The sequence below is a fragment of the Archocentrus centrarchus genome, chromosome 12 (genome assembly GCF_007364275.1).
Source record: "Archocentrus centrarchus isolate MPI-CPG fArcCen1 chromosome 12, fArcCen1, whole genome shotgun sequence".
NCBI classification, from domain to species: Eukaryota; Metazoa; Chordata; class Actinopteri; order Cichliformes; family Cichlidae; genus Archocentrus; species Archocentrus centrarchus.
In genome coordinates, this window is record NC_044357.1 from 410,546 (window position 1) to 422,898 (window position 12,353).

At 41.2% G+C, this 12,353-nt stretch overlaps 1 protein-coding gene across 1 annotated transcript in view; it reads right to left on the reverse strand.

Annotated features, from left to right (window-relative positions):
- The window catches only part of LOC115789081 (ras-specific guanine nucleotide-releasing factor RalGPS1), a 94,778-nt gene that overhangs the window by 27,801 nt on the left and 54,624 nt on the right, over nucleotides 1-12,353 (reverse strand). The window contains exons 11-12 of the mRNA XM_030742270.1: nucleotides 7,353-7,446; nucleotides 263-330 (exon numbers count right to left, since the gene is read on the reverse strand). Of these exons, the coding sequence (XP_030598130.1) occupies nucleotides 263-330; nucleotides 7,353-7,446 (162 nt within the window). The remainder of the gene's footprint in view (nucleotides 1-262; nucleotides 331-7,352; nucleotides 7,447-12,353) is intronic.

The following is a 12,353-nucleotide window of genomic DNA, read 5'->3' on the forward strand; positions in this document are numbered from 1 at the left end:
GTGTGTGTGTGTGTATATGCATGATTTGCTCCACCACAGTGCATCACTGTTTTTTTTTTTTAAATACACCCATATTGTTTTGGTGGAGATAAACCTTTGGCCTTTCATACTGTACTTCACATATACTTTGCATGAACGCTGTAAGGTCATAATCTTGCAGTATTTTAGAGAAAAAGCCAATGCTTTGCTTTGAGTAACACTTGGGGAAGTGGAAGAAATCTGGAGGGCTACTGCATCTGCAATTCTGCTATGTGTGACTCACCTGCCAGGTCTTCTTTAGAAGAAGCAATGCGAGGGGAACTGTTGCCAGGTTCAATCTTTAGAGACAGCCTGTAACACAAATGTTTCCATCAGACAAACCAGTTCAGTGTTACTGTGTGATCAGCTGATGGTAGCAACTGTCAATGATTAATGTAAAAGGGAAAAGATCAAAAAGGCAGTTTCAGATCTTTACCATTATTCAATTTATTTACAAAATAAATTAAAGACAAATCTGAACCAGCTTGTCTAACTGAACATTACTCCACGTCGTAAGGAGATGTCACACTATTTTCATCATCTGCTGGAGATGAAAACTGTTAAATTCTTGTTTCAAGACAGCGCTAGGCTGTAACAGGGTGTCTGTTACTTCTAAACAGGAGCCACTTCACTCACACTTTCTTTTATACCTCATGTCTAAGGGCTTATATTTTAACCACTGCATCTATCTAAAAAAATGTATGATAGATTCAAGCTAGATTTAACAATGACCTTTTTGGAGGTGTTCTTGTTATTTGGTATAATATGACATTATAAATGGGATGGACGAAAAAAGAAACAGCACTGAACTAGAATTTATATCAGCTTTTAAAATCACTATGAAGTTAAACCAATGCAGCTTTAAAATCAGTTTTCATCAATATTGAACATTCAATCCTCCATGAGGGAAGGATTTATTGCAAGGATTGTAATGGGAGGCACAGAAGAAACTGCCAACTGAGTGTACAGTTTTTTTTTTTAATTATTTAACCAGAAAGTGAAACGCTTAAGATTAAATCTGTGTACATGCTAGAAGCAATTCACTCACTGAGCACTACTTTGAAGCAGCTAGCTGGTCGCTTGCACAATACCGACAAACCCTGGATGTGTGCTGAACTGCATGCACTGATGAGAGTCAGAAACACAGTATTTATGTTGGAAGATGCAGAGACTAGCAGGAACCTGTCATGTGGCATTAGGGAGGCAAAGAGGCGCTGTGTTCAGAGACTTCACAGCCACTTCACTAACACAGGGGATACCTGGAGGCTGTAGGAAGGCTCCCACTCTCTGACTGACTGCAAAGCCTTGCCCTACACAGATATGCTTCAACGACCCCACCCTGCCTCATGAAGTCAACCTGTTCAGCCTGCTTAACCACGACTGCACTGCCACCCATGCCATCAACCACATTATCAAGTATGCAAGAAACATGTCTTTGGTGGGCCTCATTAAGAATAACAATAAGGCCACATACAGAATGGAGGTGGAGCAGTTGACGCCGTGGTGCAGGTCCCAAAACATATTCCTTAACATAGAAAAACAAAGGACATGGTGATGGATTTCAGGCCTACAGTCCCCTGACCGTCAGTGGGTTTGAGAGGGTCAGCAGTGTCAAGTTTCTTGGAGTCCACCTGGCAGAGGACTTGACCTTCACCACCAATACTTGTTGGGAATTTTTAACACTTTGATAATGATATTTACTATTACTATTTTATATATCACTTATTAAAAATGTATTAGTCACACACGCTAGATTAATGAACACTGTATGCTTAGATTAGTAGGATAAAGCTGAGGCCTGTTATATCTGTTACTCATATATGTTTAAGGCCTTGGTGGGATGCAGGCACATCTCTGGTTCATATGACTTTGTCACCACATGTTGTATTTTAGGAATCTTTAAGACAAGCAGGTCCCAAAAATGGAGTTCTGCAAATCATTGTGTTTGTGCAACATGAATTAGTGAGGATGGTCCAAGAGGTGTTTTATTAGCTGAGGTTTTAACTGAGAGAAGATTCATCATTGTGACATCTGCTAGAACTGTCATAAGCCAAGAGGTACCCCGGTGATGTGTGCGCCTTAAGCACGTGATTGACGAGTGGGTGGAATAGAGCCAAAAGATGATTGGGGTAGTTGGGGGTTCAGGTTTCATGGAATGAAACCTATGCAAATTAGCTAGGGACAAAGGAGGGGGTGGAGAAAGTCCTGCAAGTGGATGGGGAGCGGCCCAGGAGCTTCTTCCCTTTGTCTTTGCTTGCTATGCTAACTGCTTAAGGCTACACTCCCGGGAGGCGCTTAACTGCTTTCTTGGTCTGTTTAATTCTGTGTGTAATAGATCCTTGAAATGAATCCTGCTCATCTCCAGTGGCTTTATTGGAAATTCTGGTTTTACTCATATCTACACCCAGCCTAAGTTGGAATCCCCTCTGTTGGGGAAGGAGAACAAGGGAAGACCCAGACCACGACCGACATACTGCAGCCATCATCAAGAAGGTCCAAAAGTGGCTCCATCCACTTAGGAGCCTCGGGAACGCTGGTCTTCACACCATCCAGTTGATCACCCTCTATAGGGGCACCATTGAGAGCCTCACCTCCTGGTTTGCATCACATCAGTTGAACAGGTTAGTAAAGATGACCAGAAGGATCATAGGTGCCCCCTCCCCTCGCTGCTGGACATCTACAGGAAGCGCTGCATCCACAGGGTGTCAGATGTCCTAAAAGACTTACCACCCATCTCATATCCTGTTCTCCCTGTTTACCATCTGGGAGATGATTCAGGAGCATCAGCTATAGATCCAGCCGACTTTTCAACAGCTTCTTCCTACAGGTTGTGAGAACACTAAACAAACTGTGACCAGGGACCTTCTTTGAAATTTTGCACAATTCTTGCTTTGCACAATCTTAATTGTATGTAAGTATCAGTCCATTTTAACATTTCATTTTTCAGCATGACAGTGATCTTAGACACTTTTCCAAAGCAGTAAAACTATTCCTGGATTTAAAAAAAAAAAATAAAAACACAATCCTTGTAATCCAAAATAGGGTTTGCCTTGTCTTTGCCCGCACACTATCTACTATACTTAGTTAGTTCTTAGTTCTAGTGACTTTAAAGTTTAGTTCTCCCCCTGTGTTCCTCCCACTTGTGTTGAGCCTCTTGTGTTCATATTATTCATGTTTCTGTGTTTCCTCAGTGTATCCGTCTTCCTGTGTTGCATCAAGTCTGCATTCCTGACTCCATGTTCAGTTGTGTTCTGTTTTACTTTGTTGGTCTTTTTTCTCTCCTGTTTTGTATTTAGCTTTACTTCCTTGTCTCGTTCTATTTGATTTAACCTGTGTGTTTGTGCCATGTGTTTCTCCTGCTGTCTCCTGTTCCTAGGTTCCCTAGCTCCTGCGTTTCCTGGTTCCCACATTCCCTGGCTTCTGTGATTCCGTTTATATTTCAAATGGTTTTCAGTATCCCTTTGTATCTTCCATTCGCATTTTGAATTAATGTCATCAGCTAAAAAAAGACTTGCTTTTAGTTTACCCATGTCTGCCTGCCTCTGTGTCCTGCATTTGAGTCCCTCACTTCCTTACTGTGACAGCAGACTGACCACAATGGCCCCAGCCAACACAGCTTTTGAGAGTTTCAAACCCTCATTTTCCAAGGACAGTGGCTGTTGGCAATCTGTGCAGGGAAAAAAAAAAAGAAAAAAAAGAGAAATATCGACAAAAAAACCTTCTGCAACTTGGCTCACTCTTGGCCTCAGTACATGGAGTTAATGCCGAGTTGGGGTAAAACACTTTGTTCAGTCACTGCAATCACCATCATCACCACAACTGCCCCACACCCAAGCCACAGCAGCAGCAACAGCAACAACCCAGCATGCAAGCTTCACCTCTGTAGTTGTGCTGTCACTTTCCAGCTCAAGCCCACAGTTATAAATACAAGCTTCACCTCTGCAGTCATGCTGTTGTCACTTTCCAGCTCAAGCCCACAGCTATAAAAATGGGTGTCCTCTGTCTCTCATTGGACACCTCCTCTCCAGTTCCACGGTTAGTGAGTTCCTCACCACTGCAGCTCAGCTCTTCACTCGCCCCTGTCTCCGAAAGGAGGGAAACATGGCTCTCAGTGGCAGAAACTCTGTCCTCCACCTGAGGACAGCCTGACTCCACTCATTTGCCCAGTCTCTGGGATTTAATCTCTCCACTGCCCTCAGATATTCTCCTTCGATGCCGCCGTCTGGCCTGTCGGAGGCATCCACTGCCCCAGTTCCACAAGCTCTCTCTTCTTGGAGAAGCCGGGCACCCAGCGATGTCATCCAAAGTCCTAGCCAGAGACTGAACCAGAGCCAGCGGCCCCTGAGAGCTGTATTCTGCAGTGGAATGATTGGCGGATGGTTGATTGTAAACAGCAACAACAAAGCAACATCTTCATCATTCAAGTTGTAGTAAGAGAGTGGAAAAGGTTTACAGGAGTGTGGGAAGGGTTTATAAAACCTTAAAATATATATAAATAATAAAATGAATATATAATAAATATGTTTGGAGAATTTTCTCCAAACATATTTATTATGGTTCATCCCAAGGACAAAACATCTAAACATAAGATAAATGTGGAATACAGTGAGAAGTGCTTGGACCTTTATGTAGGAGCATCATCAGCATTTGCACACAGCAGATCTACCGCTCTTTTTTTTTCTCCAGTGGAATAATTGACATACTGTTGAATAGTTGCTAAAGTTTTATTCAGTGGGATGAGGTTCAAATCCCCATTAATAACCATAAAAGCACTTGAATACTGGGTTAGCAAGTATTCTGCAGTTGAATGATTGGCAGAGGGTTGATTGTGAACAGCAACAAAAACAGATGAGAATTTTCTTGCTAAATAATATGGACATAAGCCAACAGCTATCAGTTAAATATCCAGGCCACAGAAATGCTCCTTCACAGTAACATGTCCAGGTCTGTACCACTTTTCCTTCATCTTTCTTCTTGCCATTTAGAAAAGTTCTGAAACCAGGTCCAATCACAGATATCCTACAACAAAAAGTGCCAGTTTTTCAAAATAAAAAGTACAGGTGAATGGTTCTCAGCTTGTAATACTGACGAGAATACAAGGTAATGCAGAATTCTTGTTGGTTGAAAAATTGACAGATGGATTGGGCCTGCGGCTGGACGGTGATGTGGACGCTGCACTGCTACGTTATAGTGAAGACAGGGCTGAGCGTAAAAGTGAAGCTGTAAATTTACAGGTCGATCTATGTCCCTAGGTGTGGGATGATGTGAACATCTATTTATAAGTGAATTTCTATATGTAGATTTTCTGTACAGAGTGGTACATAAGTTGTCCTTCTTGCATTTCTACAGGATCATAAGCCAATGTGAATTTTAAATGTCCATTGTGAGTGTTCATAATTGAGTAGAACTTCTTAAGTTGTTCTTCAGTAGAGGTACAAATAAAGAAAATGTCATCTACATACCTTTTATAGGTGGAAATATTCTGGTATTATGCATTTCTTGCAAGATTCAGTACAACTTCATGACATACAAGGAGACAAAACTAGGAGACATCTTAAAGCCCATACTAACACCTGAAACCTGTATGAAAAAGTCTTTGTCAAACATAAAAGAGTTGGTGGTTGGTACTAATTCAGCCAGTTCTACAATACAAGTTATACTGGGTGAGCCAGTGGTAGCTGAATTCTGTTGCTGTGCTTGCAGAAAAAAACTCAAGAGCCTGCAGTCCACCATGTATGCAAACATTGGTGTACAGGGACTCAATATCCACAGTAACTAAAAAAAAAATCATTCAAACTGACTTAGAGAGTTTAAATTAGTTTGGAGTCTTTAATGTAGGATGGTAGAAAAAGTGCACAAGGCTGTTTTTTTCAGTGAGGGACCAAACTGTAGTTATAACCTTGGCCATAATGGGTCTGTCTGGAAGAATGTCACAATATTCTTTATGTATTTTAGGCAAAATGTAAAATATTGGTGTAGTTGGGAAAATTCACTGTCATAAAGCAATGTTCTTCTTTAGTGACTTGTCCTCTCATTAACAGATCTTTGAGATGTCCATGTATTTTAGTTCTTAGTTCTGCAGTAGGATTTCCTTGTAGTCACTTGTGAAAAAAAAACATCTTGCTTATAGGCTTCTATCCAAAATTACTACAGCTCCAACTTTATCTGCATTTTGGATTATGATGGAATTATCATTTCACAAAGTTTCCAGTGCAGTTTTTTTGCACCTTGGTGAGGTTGTGTCTTATTTTCCATTGTCTTTTATGGTTCAGCAGATATGAAATATCTCTTTCTACTAATCTATAATGTGTGTCAATAGAGGAATTTCTTTCCCAGAGTCCCAGTAAAATGATGGAGGTGATGCTGAGAGTCTTAACTGAGAATGACCCCATCTCCTCTGTGATTTATGTGATGTATGACTATGTGTAGCCTCTTCTTTTTGTACCCATTTGAATACATAATCTCTGGTGTATCAATTAAATCTTCCCTATTTCACAATCATGATTTCTTTTTTTTTTTTTAACTCTGTTTGTGTTCCCTGTATGTAGCAATTGTAGCCATCAAATCAAATGAGCATTTGTTGAGTATTTCACACCACTTTTTGACAAACGCTTAATTTTCTTTACATAATATTGGAGTTTTCGTGAGTCGTAGACCCCAAGGAATTCTTTTCACTCATAAGCAATCAGTAACAGCTTTCTTGTAGTTTCTGTAGATTAATTTTTGCTCCTGGTTGGCTAAGCTTGGTTGTGCCGTCCTTTAACATAACTCATCCTCTGTAAATTCTTTAAATTATAAAAAAGAGTCCCAGAGAGATCCTTCATGGCTGTAGTTGTACAGGTCATAATAATACACCCTCATGCTCTCCTGAAATGACTGGCGTGATAAGGGTTGTGGTGGAGTCCCAGGAGTGCTGTGTAAAGCATCAGTCAAAAACAGGAAAAAAATCCTCGCCACAATGTGTGGCAGGTACAGAGCCAATGAAATCCATAAAACCATAAAAAAAAGAATTAACAGCACACTGCATAACTCCAATTTTCTTATTTATTGCATCTAATAATATATGACGTTTTGAGCACACCTGCGCTTCATCAGACAATGAAACACAGAGCGGCACCATTTTAAGTCACCCGTGATAGGTCACATACCACGACCAATGGCAGCAACATTAAAGCCAACAAACAATGCACAAATCATATGTATTACCCAGGAATAAGTCAGAAAAATGGTGCCTAACAAGACAAAAGTGAAAAGTTTCCTATTTGTCTAATAAATTCTAACATACATTTTTAATGGTCTGATATTCCCATACCTTCCACAGAGAAAACACTTACTTGAAATTATCATCCTCTACAAACTTCTGGAGTTCCTCAATGTAGCGAACTGACAATAAATACTTCTGGACATGCGGCAGGGTCACCAAGTGATCTAATGGGGAAGAAATAAAAACCAAAAAAACAACATAATTGAAAACAAATTACCTTCAACCTGACACTACTCTTGACAGAGGACTGGCTTTAAATAAAGTTACTTATACAAATGTCTCTCTGCCAGGTAGATAGATTATAGCATTTGACAGGATGTGGTATGAAATATTACCTATATGTGTCCTTGTTGCTAAATCAGTTTGTTAGGGAAGGTACTCTTCTGACTGTGCAGTACGTGGTGTAAGTGGGTGGTCAGGATTATCCATGATGGGTAACGTGCACCTTTGTAATATTTATTTTGGGTTTTTTTTTCCCCATCTGAGCAAATGGGAAAATATTCTCATTCACTGACCCCCATCTGTAGAAGCTCAAGTGCAGAGTCCATGTGCAGGCAGGGCTGGACTGGGACAAAAAAATCGGCCCTGGCATTTTTGGCTTAGACCGGCCGCAACTATGTCTTACTCTTATTCTTTGTGGGCATACCTTTTGCTAATAATACTTTTACACTTACTTTAGTAATGCTTAAATTGCAAAGCTTTTACTTATCATTTAGCTTTTTAAAAATCTGTTATTTCACTTGTTTGAGTGCTTTTTAAAACATGTTTAACCAGCATAGAGGCTACAAATTCAAACTTCTATGAAGCCTTTCAACACATCTTTAACCTAAATATCTAAAATGCTATGATGTAGCCTAAAACGGACACTTGCTGCTCATACAACACTTCTCGGCCTTGACTGCTTGCTATTTTATCAGGTTAAGGTGCCATGGCTGCCAGATTTTGGGAAGTATGCAAATACCAATAAATATTGATACTAATCAATCGCCATTGCTCATCATTCTCATGTAATAGAGCTAACGTTACCTCCATCACCTCAAAATCCCTGTATTATCCTAATGTTACTACCTGCTTACGTACTACACTTTCTCGCTCACTCTGTCCCTCGGTTTCCCTTGCATCTCTGGCTGCTTCTCTCCCTGTCCACTGGTGCTTTTTTCAGCTATAGCAGAGTCGGCCCAAGCCTTGAAGAGGCCCTAAGCAAGATTTGATTTGGGGCCCTCTTCATACCATTTCATTGTCCCCTGAATTTAACCGTTATTAATGCTGGAGGGTTAAAGTGTGTCTGTCTCCTGAATCCAAGCTGGGAGCTGGTTTCACAGAAGTGGGGCCTGAAAGCTGAAGGCTCTACCTCCCGTTCTACTCTTAACTATCCTAGGAACCACAAGTAACCCAGCAGTCTGAGAACGAAGCGCTCTATTGGGGTTATACGGTACTATGAGTCAATGAAGAGAAGCCAATATGTGAGACATACGCTTTCTAGTCCCTGTCAGTACTCTAGCTGCAGCATTTTGGATCAGCTGAAGGCTTTTCAGGGAGCTTTTAGGCCAGCCTGATAATAACAAATTACAATAGTCCAACCTAGAAATAATAAATGCATGAATTAGCTTTTCAGCATCAGTCTGAGACAGAAATATTAGAGTGTAGCCTACTCATTAAATTAGTGTTGTTACAAGTGTACAAATCTGGATAGTTAGAATAGTCTTTTCTTTCTTTTAGGAAATTGGCATATGTAAAAAATTAAAACAAACCAAAAAAGTTTCATGACAAATGTGGGTGGTCAGAGGGCCATATGCAGCCACATATGTCGCCTACGCCTCGGGCCGGCTCTGCCTACAGCCTGCTGTTGCATTGCTGTTACAGAGGACGTGGAGGCTACAGCAGCGAACATGTCTGTGATCTTTACACATTTTGTAGCATCTACAGTGACACTCTTCAATTTCTTCCCACGTAACTTCTCTGCACCCCCTTTCTGCTGCTTCAGTTTCTCCATATTGCCTCTCCTTTAACACACGAGCTCAACACTGAAACTACTAGCGGGAGTTACGGGCACCACTCAGAGAAATGGTGGGGCTGCTTTCGTCCTATATCCTGATTGGTTCAGTCCACTGTCTATATTAAAGATGGGCCAATGGGCCGCCCCCTCTAAATTGTGGGCTGGTCTCTTAGAAAAAAAGGGAAGAAAAAAAAAATGCAATAGCATTGGCCCCTGAGGACTGTCGGTCCACCGCGCAAATGCCCGGTACGCCAGATCACCAGTCCAGCCCCGTGTGCAGGACATATTCACGCACATCCCAGGCTCAAGTCTCTCAGTAATCCACAACAGTGAATTCACAATACCAAGATCCAGATTAAGTGGAATGCAGCAATCATTAACAACCTTTAACTTTCTTTCAAAATAGCTGATTGAAATAAGGGTCTAAAACTTTTTTTTTAATCATGGGATCCAAAATTAAAATTTAGATCCAGCAAGCCAAGCTTATTACTTAGAGCAGAAAAGATAAAACACAAAATGCCTTCTCTCAAACAAATGCATCACAGTGAATCACCTGTTTGTTCAATGATTTGCTCTTTTTGCAAAACCTTAAATAGTAGCATACCATACCAGGTTATTTATAAAGCACTTTTAAAAACAACAACAGAACAGGTGGATTCCTGTGTGTGTGTGTGTGTGTGTGTGTGTGTGTGTGTGTGTGTGTGTGTGTGTGTGTGTGTGTGTGTGTGTGCCCAGTGAGTCCTCTATTTCCCCAGTTTATGACAAAAAAAGACAGAAAAACAAAAGCACTGTAGTAACAAATACTAAAAGGTAACTTAAAATCCCAGACAAGTTTGGTTGACTGTGATGGCGGGTTAGGTCACTGAGGTGGTGGCAGGGCTCCTGGGATGGATGAAATTTGTCCTGAGTTCCAAAACAGACCACAGTATGTGAGGATCCATGACTGTGTGCCTGATATGGTAGGCTATAGCACGGGGGCACCGCAGGGCACAGTCTTCTCACCCTTTCTGTTCAGTCTGTACACTTCAGACTTCAGGTACTGTACAACTCAGGTCATTGCCACCTACAGAAGTTCTCAGATGATACGGCCATCATCGGTCTCAGGTTGTGTCTCAGGGTGCTGGATTTGGAGTGAAACCCTCCATGTATGATAAGCAGCTTTACTGTCTTGATATCAGTGGCTTCCATTTCCTCCTTTGGCCAGCTTACTATCCCAGCAGGATATCTGGCAACTGGAAGGGCGTAGGTGTTGATTGCCCAGATCTTCCTCTTCCCATTCAGCTGACTCTGCAGGTACTTGGCGGTTGCAGCTTTCCCAGTGGCCTCTTCGTGTTTCCCATTTGTCTGTGGGATTCCAAGGTACAGTGGCTTGCAAAGTATTCATACCCCTTGAACTTTTCCATATTCTGTCACATTACAACCACAAACATAAATATATTTCACTGGAATTTAATGTGAAAGACCAACACAAAGTGGTATACAATTGTGAAGTGGAAAGAAAATTATACATGATTCAAAACTTTTACAAATAAAAAACTGAAAAGGGCAGCGTACAAAAGTATTCAGCTCCCCTTAGTCAATACTTTGTGGAACCACCTTTTGCTGCAATTACAGCTGCAAGTCTTTTAGGGTATGTCTCCACCAGCTTTGCACATCTAGTGACTGAAATTTTTGCCCATTCTTCTTTGCAAAACAGCTCAAGCTCAGTCAGATTAGATGGAGAGCGTTTGTGAACAGCAGTTTTCAGATCTTGCCACAAATTCTCGATTGGGTTTAGGTCTGGACTTTGACTGGGCCTTTCTAACACATGAATATGTTTGGTTTTAAACCATTCCACTGTAGCCCTGGCTTTATGTGTAGCGTCATTGTCCTGCTGGAAGGTGAACCTCCGCCCCAGTCTCAAGTCTTTTGCAGACTCCAACAGATTTTCTTCCAAGATTGGCCTGTATTTGGCTCCATCCATCTTCCCATCAACTCTGACCAACTTCCCTGTCCCTGCTGAAGAGAAGCAGCCCCAGAGCATGATGCTGCCACCACCATATTTGACAGTGGGGATGGTGTGTTCAGAGTGATGTGCAGTGTAAATTCTCCGCCACACATAGTGTTTTGCATTTTGGCCCAAAAGTTCAATTTTGGTCTCATCTGACCAAAGCACCTTGTTCCACATGTTTGCTGTGTCCCCAACATGGCTTCTGGCAAACTGCAAATGGGACTTTTTATGTTTTGTTTTGTTTTTTTTAACAATGGCTTTCTTCTTGCCTCTCTTCCATAAAGACCACATTTGTGCAGTGCACAACTAATAGCTGTCCTGTGGACAGATTCCCCCACCTGAGCTGTGGATCTCTGCATTTGGTCCAGAGTCACCGTGGGCCTCTTGGCTGCATCTCTGATCAGTGCTCTCCTTGTTCGGCCTGTAAGTTTAGGTGGACGGCCTTGTCTTGGTAGATTTACAGTTGTGCCATACTCTTTCCATTTCCAGATAATGGATTGAACAGTGCTCTGTGAGATGTTCAAAGCTTGGTAAATCTTTTTATAGCCTAAGCCTGCTTTAAACTTCTCCACAACCTTATTCCTGACCTGTCTGGTGTGTTCTTTGGACTTCATGATGCTGTTTACTCCCTAATATTCTCTTAACCAACCTCTGAGACATTCACGGAGCAGTTGTATTTGTACTGCGATTAGATTACACAAAGGTGGACTCTTTTTAGTCATTAGCAGTCATCAGACAACTTCTGAATGCAATTGGTTACACTCAGAGAAAAGGGGGCTGAATACTTTTGCACACCATACTTTTCAGTTTATTTGTAAAAAATGTTTTGAATCATGTATAATTTTCCTTCCACTTCACAATTGTATACCACTTTGTGTTGTTCTTTCACATTAAATTCCAGTGAAATATGTTTATGTTTGTGGTTGTAATGTGATAAATATGGAAAAGTTCAAGGGGTATGAATACTTTTGCAATCCACTCTACTTGTAGCTGTCCTCAATGTCTGCAATTCTGCCTTCTGGTAGTGCAATCCCCTCAGTTCTGACTAGCTTCCCTCACTTTGTTACCACTACTGTTACAACTAC